General features: G+C 38.4%; 1 protein-coding gene across 2 annotated transcripts; it reads right to left on the bottom strand.

Moving 5' to 3' along the window:
- Nucleotides 1-349: 349 nt before the first annotated feature.
- LOC146676918 (uncharacterized) lies at nt 350-7,679 on the bottom strand. Of its 2 annotated transcripts, none has more exons than XM_085416578.1 (5): nt 7,579-7,679; nt 2,300-2,351; nt 1,289-1,444; nt 960-1,055; nt 350-786 (listed from the first exon to the last, which is right to left on the bottom strand). In XM_085416578.1, the coding sequence occupies exons 3-5, from the start codon at nt 1,400-1,402 to the stop codon at nt 547-549; spliced, it is 450 nt and encodes a 149-aa protein (XP_085272704.1). In that variant the 5' UTR covers nt 1,403-1,444; nt 2,300-2,351; nt 7,579-7,679; the 3' UTR covers nt 350-546. The 2 variants fall into 2 exon arrangements, with proteins under 2 accessions (XP_085272704.1, XP_085272712.1); XM_085416586.1 differs by having other exon boundaries at nt 1,289-1,450; nt 7,579-7,665.
- Nucleotides 7,680-12,545: the final 4,866 nt, after the last annotated feature.

The raw sequence follows: 12,545 nt of genomic DNA, 5'->3' as shown, positions 1-12,545 counted from the left end.
TTAGAAATTGCATTTTAATAAGGTAATTAGACTTAAAATTAAACTTGTGTTTTCCTTACTGCTTATTGACCACTGTCTTTCCATTCTAGTCCTTCCTTGAAGATTCTGAATGTTTTACATATTTTCTGACCTAACATACTCGCTTCAAAACAATTAATAGTCTTTAAAGTGTTACCAGTGTGCTGCAGTGTGGTAATCATGAATGTTTTTTTTTTTTTTTAATCCGGTTGAGTTAACACTGATTATACGCAGGGCAGCAGCTATAACTGAATAATTACAAAGTTGCTCTTCAAGCTACTCAAATGTACCACACGTGAAACATTCATTATTGAAAGTTAAAATGTTCAATCGAAACATAACACAGAGCAAATGATGGTTGTACAAGAGTTTCACTCCTATTCACAAGAGCACCAGTCATTGGTAATTTACATAACAGCATTCTCTTGATGTGTTATTTTAGAAATCTTCCTATCCAGTAGCAATTTTGTTCTTCAGCCCAAAGACTTTGGGGGAGAGCTTTTCACCATCGAATCCCATCAACACTTTCTAAATGAATTCATAATAGTCCTTCAATTCCTTGGGGAAGGCTAGGTTTAGTGCATAGATTACTCCAAGCATCAATGCACAAGCTTGGGCCAGAGATCCAATGTTGTCCATGACTATCTCCCCTTCAACAAATATTCCAATGTCATCATAATGTCCATTTTGTCCATCCTCCCTGTTGATGACATAAATGCCCATGGTGTGCTTCTTCAGGTCTCTCTGGATATCATCTCCTTCAATGTCCTAAACATTTAATAAAAAGGTAAAAGAAAAAACAATTAACTCTACAATTAAATTCCAATCTAGTCGTTTGTGTGTGTGTGTGTGTGTGTGTGTGTATAATACACACACACACAGATATCTATCTAAAAAGTGTGTGTATAGATGACTTGCTTACAATGACTTAAATGACTTACAAAGAACTCCCGAATAAGGCTTCCGTCCTCTTCACCAAGGTAGAGGCAAAGTGCCCTGAGAACTGCTTCCCTTTTCACTTTAACATCACTTTCAGCCTGTTTAAAGAGAGTTGCTGATTAAACCAATTTGGAAAAAAGAACAATGTCTGACATTCGCAATAAGTAAATTTTATCATATGTCAGTTCAAACATAGTAAATAAAATTTATATATGAAATTTCAAAATTTAGATTGCTTGGCTGGTCACCTAAAACGGCTTATTGGACTCACCAGTGACCTGCCACTTAAGACAAAAGAAATCCAAATAGAATTTGCAATATTCAGATTTACCTCTTGCATGATCTGCAAGTGGTGGGCAAGTTTCTGCCCAGAAACACCGCCCTTCTTCTGGAAAACTGTCATCAACTGAGGTGTAATTCTGTCTAACTGTGCCGCGAAGGTCATCTCCAGTTGAAGTGTTGTAATACACTGGAATTCAGCATTTACCTGTATCTCACACACACACACACACACACACACACACACACACACACACACACACACACACACACACAGAAAAAAAGAAGACTGGTGCTTAATCATTGGTATGATTATTTTGTTATTTCTTCATTAAATGCTACAATGCAATTGCCATCACTTCATAAAGCATGATTATCATATGGGTTAGTATACAGTGCATGAAGGATGTTACTACTGTTAATCAAAGAAGAAATGAATGGCATCAGTCCATTTAACGGGTTTAAAGGGTTTTAAAAAGCAGATATTTGTCTGTTTCAGGTGGTTGGCAACACATTTTCCTGTGCTCTTTGTCCACTGGTGGGAGTGTCTCACCTGTGAGGTCAGCGGGGCAGAACTCTGCCATCAGCAACAGAGAGCAGAGAAAATTTAGATGTGCAACTAAAAACATGCTTGCCATGTAAGCCCCAAACATCTCTGAAATTGCTCTGCAAACTTCAGAGTACTTATACTTCAGGAGTCCTGTGGGTACCGTAAAGACTCATGTATGCAAACAAACCACATTTTTTTTTGCAATCTGATCCTTTTTCTCTTGGCTGTTTCCTTCAGGGATCACCACAGTGAATGATCCACCTCCATCTAACCCTATGCTCTGCATCCTCTTAAATCACAAGAACTAAATTCCTGTTTTTCATTTCACTTTCGCAAGTTTTTTTTTTCTTTTGTCCTGGATAAAAGAAATTTAATCATATATATTAATTGATATTAATTAATATCAATATTAATAATCACAAGAACCCTTAAGATGAGATAGATAAACTTGTCCCTGCAATACTGTGACAAATACTGTTGTGATAAATATGTAAGGAATTTGCATGTACTTACCAAAATAACACCATCTTCTTGAATAAACAGTAACACATAAGGGGAAGAAAATCTGCCAGAAAAGGAAGACAAATAAAAAAAAAAAAAACTTTAGAAAGACAAACAATTACCGTTTCCAAGCCATTAGTGCATTACTTCATGATACTCCCTTGTAACAAAACAAATCTTACTTACTGCAAACTACAGATGGCACGATACCACTTTTTTATGTCCGATACCGATATCATAAATTTGATTATCTGCCGATGCCGATATGAATCTGATATAGTGTATTTTATAATAAATAAAACTGTTTTTATAAATATTTTGCTGCATTTTGTATAAGTTCATACTCAGTTTTAAAAACAAAACATTAAAGCTATTCTGTTATACCTGTATGCAAAAAATACACTGCACCCAAAATATTTTATACTTCAGCAATACTGATCAACCTAAAAAACTTACACCATCCTCCTTATTCGGGTATTCTAAACAGTACATAGAAATATTAAACTAACTAATAGGACTGCCAACTCCCAGCAAAAATATTAGGAAACCACCCCGCACCCTCCGCCTGATAATGCTTAATTGACGTAATCTACTTTAATGCACAGAAATCAATTATTTTTCTATAATAATTTGATTCAACATTTTTCTTCAATACAGTTGCAGACAGCGCAGACAGCGTACCTTCCCAAAGGAAAAAATGCTATATGTACTACTATTACTAGGGCATATATTAGACTTAATATTTACTACATACAATAATGGCTCTCTATACATTTAACCAGATCACCACTTTGGTAGTAAGATTTAGAATAATTATTTATTAAAAGCTAGACATTTTAAATGAGAATAAGAAAGAAAATTATGTCTTTGTGTCTCCCTTTCCCTGTTAATGCCCTACCTGGCCCCTGGCAAAACTTTGCTAGATCCGCCCCTGCACAGTTACCAGCTGTCAGCTACCTAAAAAAGGATCCTGGAGTTATTTGTCTCTCAGAAACAGTTCATAACTTCCCTTCAACTCATTCATGTGACCTAAAATGTAAACCTGTTTCTTCATTACCTGTTCAGCTCTAATGATTCAGTAAAAACTTCTCCTGGTTTCACCTTCATGTTTCCTTCTCACCACATATCCAAACTATCATGACCAGCAGCTATTACGGCTGTGGCTCCAGAAAACATAAGCGGATACTAGAAGTAATATTAAAAAAATTCTAGCAACAGCTTATCAAGCTTAAACGTGCTGCTGTTGTTTATCTGCCGTTTTCCTCTTTCTAGCGCAAACTGGGTGACTAACAAATGAGAGAGACTAGCGACAGAAAAGCCGATCACCTGATAATCGATCAGTTTCATGATTGAAGTAGCAACAGGAGAGGGAGGGGGGAGAATGAGGGAAGAAGTTTTAGCTGTTCAGCATGAAGACACCGAATAACTCCAGCTTTGTGTCTTTTTTCATTCTAGCTGAAGTATAAAACAAATCGCTTCCTTTCCCCCTCAATACAAAACTCCGACAGCCAGTCCAGCTGTGGCTCCATACATCGGTTGTTAAGCTCAACATGGAAATACTATGCAAACATAAAGAGATGAACTTACACACTTGCTTTACTTCTCTGTGTTAGTTTTCTCTGAGATTAAATGCAGCGGTTTGGAAGCACGTAGCGAGGCTTTAAATGCTAAACCAGACCGCTGACAGGTCTTGCACTCAACAGCTCTATCAAGTGAAGCAACTTCTTTTCTGAGTTAATTTCAGTTCTGACAAACATCACTCTCAGTGCCTTTTGATCTCACATTTTTGGCAACCACTGAGTTATTCTCCTCCACAGTTTACAACCATTATTTTTTTCTGCACAAAAGACGTTGTGCAACGCCAATCCTACTTATTTCCTACTTATTACGGCTACCCTGAGGTACCCCTGAGCAAGGTACCGTCCCTACACACTGCTCCCCGGGCGCCTGCTTAGTGGGCTGCCCACTGCTTCACTGAGTGAATGGGTCAAATGCAGAGAAAAACAAGTAATTTCCCCATGGGGATCAATAAAGTATCCATTATTATTATTATTATTATTATTATTATTATTATTATTATTCCTACTGCACCCCTGACTGTGCAGGTGTGTTCAGAAGCCCCCTCCCCCGCCCGACTATTCCTTAATGCCAATGTTGTGGCGGGAGGGACGATTTCTCCACTTAAAACTGCAGGCGACTGTACAGTGAACTTTACAGCTAACTACAGAGAAATTGCCTCGTTCCATAATTTGTTAGTACAAAGTGTGCCACAAGAACTAAGCTAAAAACATATGACATTTTAACGCATCAATACAATTACTCTTAAACCCCCGCGGAGCCATCATTTTGTGTTTCTACCTTTAAAAGCCGGAGAGCAGTCAAATGCTGGAAGTGGAAGCTAAATTGGCTAGTCATTCATATGTATATAAGGTTGTTAAATAGGAATTCAGGAGGGAGGGGAGTGGGGGTGTGTGATTGAGGGGGTGGGGGAGTGGAGTGTTTCAGTTTGCCATCTTAGGGAGAAATCAACACACATGGGTGTAGGTCCTTGTTGCTGACATTTATTGATAAAAACAGTACAAAAACCAACCATTTGTACACATATTTACAAATAATAATAAAAAGCGAGTGAGTACATTACAACATTTTCAGCAATCACTCACAATCCTGGCACTGCCATGGTATCTGTAGTCTGCATTTACCACATGTGTATCTGTAGCAGTGAACACATCGCACAGTGGCCTGATTTTTCTTGCATTCTGTGGGTTTCCCAGGTTTGCTGACCAGCAGTCATTTACAGATGGAACCCTGTTAACCCCCCGCAAGATCACAATTGCAATAAATGCCATTAGTTCAGGGAGGTCCATGAACCAATGAACATGCTCCGTTTGCTGTGCATGTTGAATAGTCCATTCTTGAATGCTATGAAGCATGTCAAGAGTGATGAAACACAGGAAGCTCTGAAGGCGACTCGAGATACTTCTCCTGGCCTTAGCCGTTGGCTCTCCATCTGCAGCGTACGCTTCTATTGGGGTGAAAGGTAGTGTAAATGACTGCTGGTCAGCAAACCTGGGAAACCCACAGATAATTGGAACTACAGGGAGTGCAGAATTATTAGGCAAGTTGTATTTCTGAGGAATAATTTTATTATTGAACAACAACCATGTTCTCAATGAACCCAAAAAACTTATTAATATCAAAGCTGAATGTTTTTGGAAGCAGTTTTTAGTTTGTTTTTAGTTTTAGCTATTTTAGGGGGATATCTGTGTGTGCAGGTGACTATTACTGTGCAGAATTATTAGGCAACTTAACAAAAAACAAATATATACCCATTTCAATTATTTATTTTTACCAGTGACACCAATATAACATCTCCACATTCACAAATATACATTTCTGACATTCAAAAACAAATCGGCGACCAATATAGCCACCTTTCTTTGCAAGGACACTCAAAAGCCTGCCATCCATGGATTCTGTCAGTGTTTTGATCTGTTCACCATCAACATTGCGTGCAGCAGCAACCACAGCCTCCCAGACACTGTTCAAAGAGGTGTACTGTTTTCCCTCCTTGTAAATCTCACATTTGATGATGGACCACAGGTTTTCAATGGGGTTCAGATCAGGTGAACAAGGAGGCCATGTCATTAGTTTTTCTTCTTTTATACCCTTTCTTGCCAGCCACGCTGTGGAGTACTTGGACGCGTGTGATGGAGCATTGTCCTGCATGAAAATCATGTTTTTCTTGAAGGATGCAGACTTCTTCCAGCTCTGAAATATGGCCAAACTGGTGGCAAGTGGCATCTTGGCAGCTGCACGCTTGACTTTTCTCAGTTCATGGGCAGTTATTTTGCGCCTTGGTTTTTCCACACGCTTCTTGCGACCCTGTTGACTATTTTGAATGAAACGCTTGATTGTTCGATGATCACGCTTCAGAAGCTTTGCAATTTTGAGACTGCTGCATCCCTCTGCATCCCCTTCTCATTACAGAGATGCACATCACCTAATATGCTTAGTTGGTAGTAGGCTTTCGAGCCTATACAGCTTGGAGTAAGACAACATGCATGAAGAGGATGATGTGGACAAAATACTCATTTGCCTAATAATTCTGCACTCCCTGTATGGCACGAAACCGCTTCCAAGACATCATGCAACACCTACGCTTTGATGACAAGTCCACCCGCTGTGATCGAGCAAAGACTGACAAGTTCGCTGCAATTTCCAGTGTGTGGGGATCATTTGTCACCAACTGCATCACGTGCTACAACCCTGGTCTACATATCACCGTTGATGAACAGCTTTTCCCATCAAAGACTCGGTGCTGTTTCCTGCAGAATATTGCAAGTAAACCTGACAAGTTTGGGATCAAGTTTTGGGTGGCTTGCGACCTAAAATCCAAGTACATTTGCAATGTCTTCCCATATCTTGGCAAGGACCCCAATCGTCCCACTGGGGAGAGACTTTCTGAAAATGTAGTAATGAGGCTGATGGAACCATTCGTAGACAAGGGCAGAAATGTTACCACGGACAATTTTTTCACATCGCTTTCACTTGCGCAAAAACTTCTTAGACGGAAAACCACCATCCTCGGCACAGTCAACAGGATTCGCAGGGAAATTCCTCAATCCACTAGACAGACAGATCGCAATGAATTCACCACTCAGGTATGTTGCAGGTCTTTTGTGGTTCTATGTTTATGTGTTTCATTGTGTGTAAAAGGGCTATGGAAATAACAATTTATCTTATTTCTTAGGTGTTTTCAACCTCTGCTGCCATGCCATGCCAGGATTGTGAGTGATTGCTGAAAATGTTGTAATATACTCACTCGCTTTTTATTATTATTTGTAAATATGTGTACAAATGGTTGGTTTTTGTACTGTTTTTATCAATAAATGTCAGCAACAAAGGACCTACACCCATGTGTGTTGATTTCTCCCTAAGATGGCAAACTGAAACACTCCACTCCCCCACCCCCTCAATCACACACCCCCACTCCCCTCCCTCCAGAATTCCTATTTAACAACCTAATATACATATGAATGACTATGATTTAGCTTCCACTTCCAGCATTTGACTGCTCTCCGGCTTTTAAAGGTAGAACGGTAGAAGCCTGGCAATCCTAGAGCAGTAGCTAATAGAGCACATAGCTAGCTTAAGTCAAATTCATGACAAAGTTCAGAGGTGTACAACTACTTAGACTTCTTTCTCCATGTGCACACGTCTTAAAGAGTCAACATGCTTTGACTGAGGTAAAAAAATAAAACAAAAACGACCGTAAAAGGTTTACTTACCGAAGCTAGACCACCTTTATATGAAGTTGTGCGATTAACTTGAGCCCGCTTGCAGCACACAAAGAGTCCGCTTCTTCAGTCCGCGCGCAAAATGGTGGCCTGTCCTAACGCATGCGCAAAATGGCCCAGCAGGAGGCTATGAAAAACATACTTAAGCATTTTGAGCTACATTTAATTAACTAAAATTAATTGGATTAAAACGCAGGGAATGTATTCTGGAGTTACTCGAATTATATATGTAGACAGGAATTACTCATTTGAATTGAAAAGATATACCAAAATATAATATGCTATATTTAAAAGGAGACAATATCACTTTTTTCAGTGCATATGACTCTTTGTTTGTGCCCTGTAAGTATTCAATCTACCTCTATAATTAATTTTAAAAAAGAAAAAAATATTTAGGTATTTCTTTTTCCTTCTTTATAGTTTAAGGGCAGAGAGAAAATTGTATTTTGAAGGTCAGCCCACAGTTTTCACTGTTTTTGGTCCAAAGCTGCATGATTAATTGGATTTTTAATTATGTTCCCATTTCAGTGATTGTTGTCAATGCAATGATTGGCTGGAAAAGGCAGCATACCTACTGTTTTGTTAGCAGTGACGGAATTGTCGAGCCCCACAAGATTTTTCTGCTGGCAGAAATAATGACATTTGTTTGAGAGATTAAAGGGGATCAAGAACACCAAGTGACCAAGCTCTCAAGGTAATTATTCACCTTTTCACAAAATATATAAACACTACTTCAGTTTTTTTTTATTTATGAATATTTATGTCCATCTGGTGGTTTGCTGCATTTGAAATTATACAGACAAAACACCCCAACAAGATTAAAACGTCTTCTAAATTAACAGGATGGTGCATTACTTATGGTCTCTTTATAGTTAATGCACCAGATGGACAACTCTGACCCATAACAAACTTGTACATTTGATTTTGCATCTGCTGTATGCACAGTAGGCTTTAAAAGACACAAGTTCCTCAGTTTGTATGGAAAAAATATTGTAGCTTTCGCAGAAAGGTACAATATTTTTCTTTTTTTACTTTTCCCACAATGCAATCACAATTAACAAGCAGAGAGGGGATGAGTTTATTTTCACGAATACTGCCAAACTAAACTTTCAATGTCTTAATAAATCTAGAGTTTTCATATATAAAGTAATAACCATTTCTCCTCTTTCAGTCGCCAAACAGGAAAAGCGATCATCCCTGCTTCATGACTGGGGAGTGACAGCGTACTCTTTCCATAATTTGTCTCACTTGGTCGGCTTTGGAAGGCACCTCTTGTGGTGGCCAAGACTGAATGTCAGCAGGTGTTTACTTTAGTCCCCGTTTATTGCTGACTCTCTCGACTTAGTGCCAAACGGTGGCCCTTTGCTACATCACTTGCCTGCTGTCTTTGCATAACATATTTCACACATTGGTGTTCCCATTATGATCTGCCAAAGCCCCACTGTTGTCCCATTGAAGAGTTTAAACACACAGACCATTAGGCTTGTCTGTATTTACACAAGCACATTTTGCACATCTACTCACAAACCTTCTGGCCTTGTGTGAGAGAGCAGTCCAGCAACAGAAAGATTGCATATTTGATCTCTGTGACAAGTTCTTATAATTCCACCAAATTCTGTCTTGAGTCAACATTAAAAAAAATAAATAAATGAAAGAAGGCAAAGCTTGATTTACCCGTTGGTCTTTCCTAACACGTGATATTGGGTTAACTGTTTAATGATTTATTTATTTTATTTTTAGATTTAGGTTTCATTTTCATTACTCACAGGATCTAGAATGAGTGGTAATGGTAATGAGTGTAATAATTAATAATGATTTAATTGTTTATTTAATAAATGGCCTAACATTGGAAAACATACCTTGTAACATGCAACTTGTGCCATGTTTCCTTTTTTTCTTTTCCAACCAGCTTTCTAAAATCCAAATATGTTCAATCTTCACAGCACAATACAAAAAAAATGGAGCTTTAAAGGACAAACTAGAGTAAGATTTGTTGCTGTTGTTTGAGAATATTAATATTAATATTGATACTAATGTAAAGATTTAAACATTCAGTTGGGTTTGGTAAATATCAAAAGATATTCCTAAATAAGAAATGTTTTTAAACATGCAAGCATACAACATATTTACATTTCAAAAGTGACACGCAGGCACCCAGTGCCCAACAATGCTGTTCAGTACAACAAAGACAAATAATGTATGCTAAAAAAGTTTATTGCAGTCTGGCATCTAATCATGTGATAAATGGTCAAATTCAATGACTGTGAGAACAGCCTGTGAGCACTGTAAAGCTCTGTCCCACAAATCAATTCCAGAATATATAATGTTATACTTCAAAAGTTACTTCCTTCTATAGACTTTATATTGAAGCAGGATTTAGCAACTGCAACATCGTCAGTTGATTTGCGATGAATTGTTTTAAAGCCTTGAGTTCAGCATTTGGCACAGCACTAACTTTCAATACAGACTTCACAAATAAAGACTGCATGTGACTCAGAAATTGAGACCTTTCATTAAGTTGTGATTTGTTACTTAAAAGGTAGCAAAGTTGCCCTAAAATATTTGTTACAGAGCATAATGCTCACAAACCTACTGTCAATTAAAAAATACCTAAAATTAGCAACAGGACCATAAACTACGGTGGCCCTGAGAGGCCAAACGGACTGCAACTTGGGAAAACACCAGCAATTAGAAAAACACTGCAAAAGCACACAAAACACAACGGAAATAGTCCATCCATCCATCCATCCATCCATCCATTCGCTTCCGCTTATCCTTTTCAGGGTCGCGGGGGGGGTGGCGCTGGAGCCTATCCCAGCTGTCATAGGGCGAAAGGCGGGGTACACCCTGGACAGGTCACCAGTCTGTCGCAGGGCCAACACACATTCACACTCACATTCACACCTAGTGGCAATTTGGATTATCCAATTAACCTATCCCCACAAGCTGCATGTCTTTGGACTGTGGGAGGAAGCCGGAGTACCCGGAGGGAACCCACGCAAACACGGGGAGAACATGCAAACTCCACACAGAAAGACCCCGGCCTGATGGTGGAATTGAACTCAGGACCTTCTTGCTGTGCGGCAACAGTGCTAACCACCATGCCACCGTGCTGCCACAACGGAAATAGGAAAAAAAAACAGGAACCAAAATATGCTAAGAATTGCACTGGGAGAGACTTAAAAGAAGTGGAGGATCTATCGGTTTTGTGAGGAAAGAAAAGATGAGAGGTAAGTGTGTTAGCCTAACTATTAGCCTAAAAATCAGTTTTAAAATTAATCATGATAAAACAAACCTACTATGTTTTGGGTTCTTGCAACTGGTCCGTCGGGTTATTGTCTCCCCAGAAACACTTCCCTTGTGCTTTTGGAAATATGTTTCTTCCTATTTCCGTTGTCGTTTTTCCTATTTCCATTGTGTTTTGTGTGCTTTTGCAGCGTTTTTCTTATTGCTGGTGTTTTCTTAAGTTGCAGTCCGTTTGGCCTCTCAGGGCCACCGTAATAAATCAATAAGAAAACGGTTATTGAGGGAATAAATGAAGGGAGATTTTTATATAAACCTTTACATAAGCCTGCAATTAGAGCCATCACCCCCTGCTGGCCATCAGAAAAGCTGCTGACTTTTGGTCATTACAAGTCAGAGGGCTTGACTAAACTTGAGCTTAATTTAAAAGTAGGCTGAGGCTTAAATGCTTAAGAAGAAAATTAATTTCATTTAGTATAGATATACTTTTACTAAAGTTTTATTCAGTCTTACCAGTTAAGTGTTATTAATTTGCGAAAACCAGTGTTCCTTAAAGAAAATATTTGTGCTTTGTCAAATGTAAGTAATTGTTAAATAAAAGATTATTGAACTTACAATTGCCTCTTTCTCAATGAAAACTTCAGAAGGTGTAGAGAAAGTCTATTTGTTTTTCAAGTTAAGATAAAGGTTGCCATTTGGGTTTAAAAGAGGTTTTGCTGTATACGCTTGTTTTTCAGATAGGATCAGTGCTGATTAACATAATCATTTTCAGCTCTTTGGTAAAGCGCTTTGATCCTTCATGATTGAAGAGTTCAATTTCAAGTAGGCTTTGTTGTTGCACAAGAGAGCTGCGCTATCTTTCATTGAGATGGAGGCTTGTCTTGAACATTAAGAGCAATAATCCATCCTGTTTTGATGCTTTTTGGTCTAAAATGGTTGTTTTTCATAACTCACAACAATTAAATCTACAACAAACCTAATAAAGCTTTTAGATACTGTTTTAAACAGTTTAGCACAGAATCTCTGAAGGAAAACTTATTAAAAAAACAAGTTTGAGTAAATTCAAGAAGGTTTTGCATAGAAAATTGGCACCAAATCCCCAAATTTGGTGCAGCGCATGATGTGTAAAAGCCAAATTGTGATATATTGTGAGCAAAGTTCATTCTCCATCTGCCGATTTACAGATCACATTTTACCAGACTCATAATGTGAAGATATTAAGCATTAAAATAGATGTATGTGCGGTTCAAATGTGCCCAAAAATTAAGGTTAATAGGTTACGATCTGCGCACATTGCATTCACTGTGCTTGTTGCTTGCTAAAGGTTGCCTAAAATACCTAACAGAATGACAAGTCCCATGTTGATGCTGTATCTGAATGCCACTCAAGCAAGTGGAGTAGTTTCCCTGCTTAGCTTCAGCCTCATATCTTTAAAATAAAATATGCATTCACAAGTTATTTCATTAGGTTCACCTGCTTGATAATGCAAATATTGAATTAGCCAGCCAGTCAGTGTGATATAAGAACATGGCAAAGGATCAGTCTGTTCGTGTCAGACAGAAACTATTGATCTACTGGGATTTTTACGGCACAGCCATCACTAGGGTTTACAGAGAATGGTAGCAGTTCTCTGCCTGAAAATGCTTTGCTGATGCCAAAGGTCAGAGAAGAATTGTCAGACTACTGTGAGCTGATAGTAAGCTGATATTAAGGCA

Source organism: Rhamphochromis longiceps, linkage group LG2, assembly GCF_057381845.1.
Source record: "Rhamphochromis longiceps isolate RC_006_pf linkage group LG2, R_longiceps_female_GT1.1, whole genome shotgun sequence".
NCBI lineage: Eukaryota > Metazoa > Chordata > Actinopteri > Cichliformes > Cichlidae > Rhamphochromis > Rhamphochromis longiceps.
Note: the sequence above shows the minus strand (reverse complement) of the source record. Positions and strands in the feature narration are given on the sequence as shown.

What these genes read in the sequence shown, in the direction of transcription:
- LOC146676918 (XM_085416578.1), bottom strand. Translation starts at nt 1,402, where the DNA reads ATGACCTTCGCGGCACAGTTAGACAGAATTACACCTCAGTTGATGACA. An exon ending in ACTTGCAGATCATGCAAGAG is followed by an intron (nt 1,056 to 1,288) that starts GTAAATCTGAAT and finishes CTCTTTAAACAG; the next exon opens with GCTGAAAGTGATGTTAAAGT. An exon ending in GCCTTATTCGGGAGTTCTTT is followed by an intron (nt 787 to 959) that starts GTAAGTCATTTA and finishes TTAAATGTTTAG; the next exon opens with GACATTGAAGGAGATGATAT.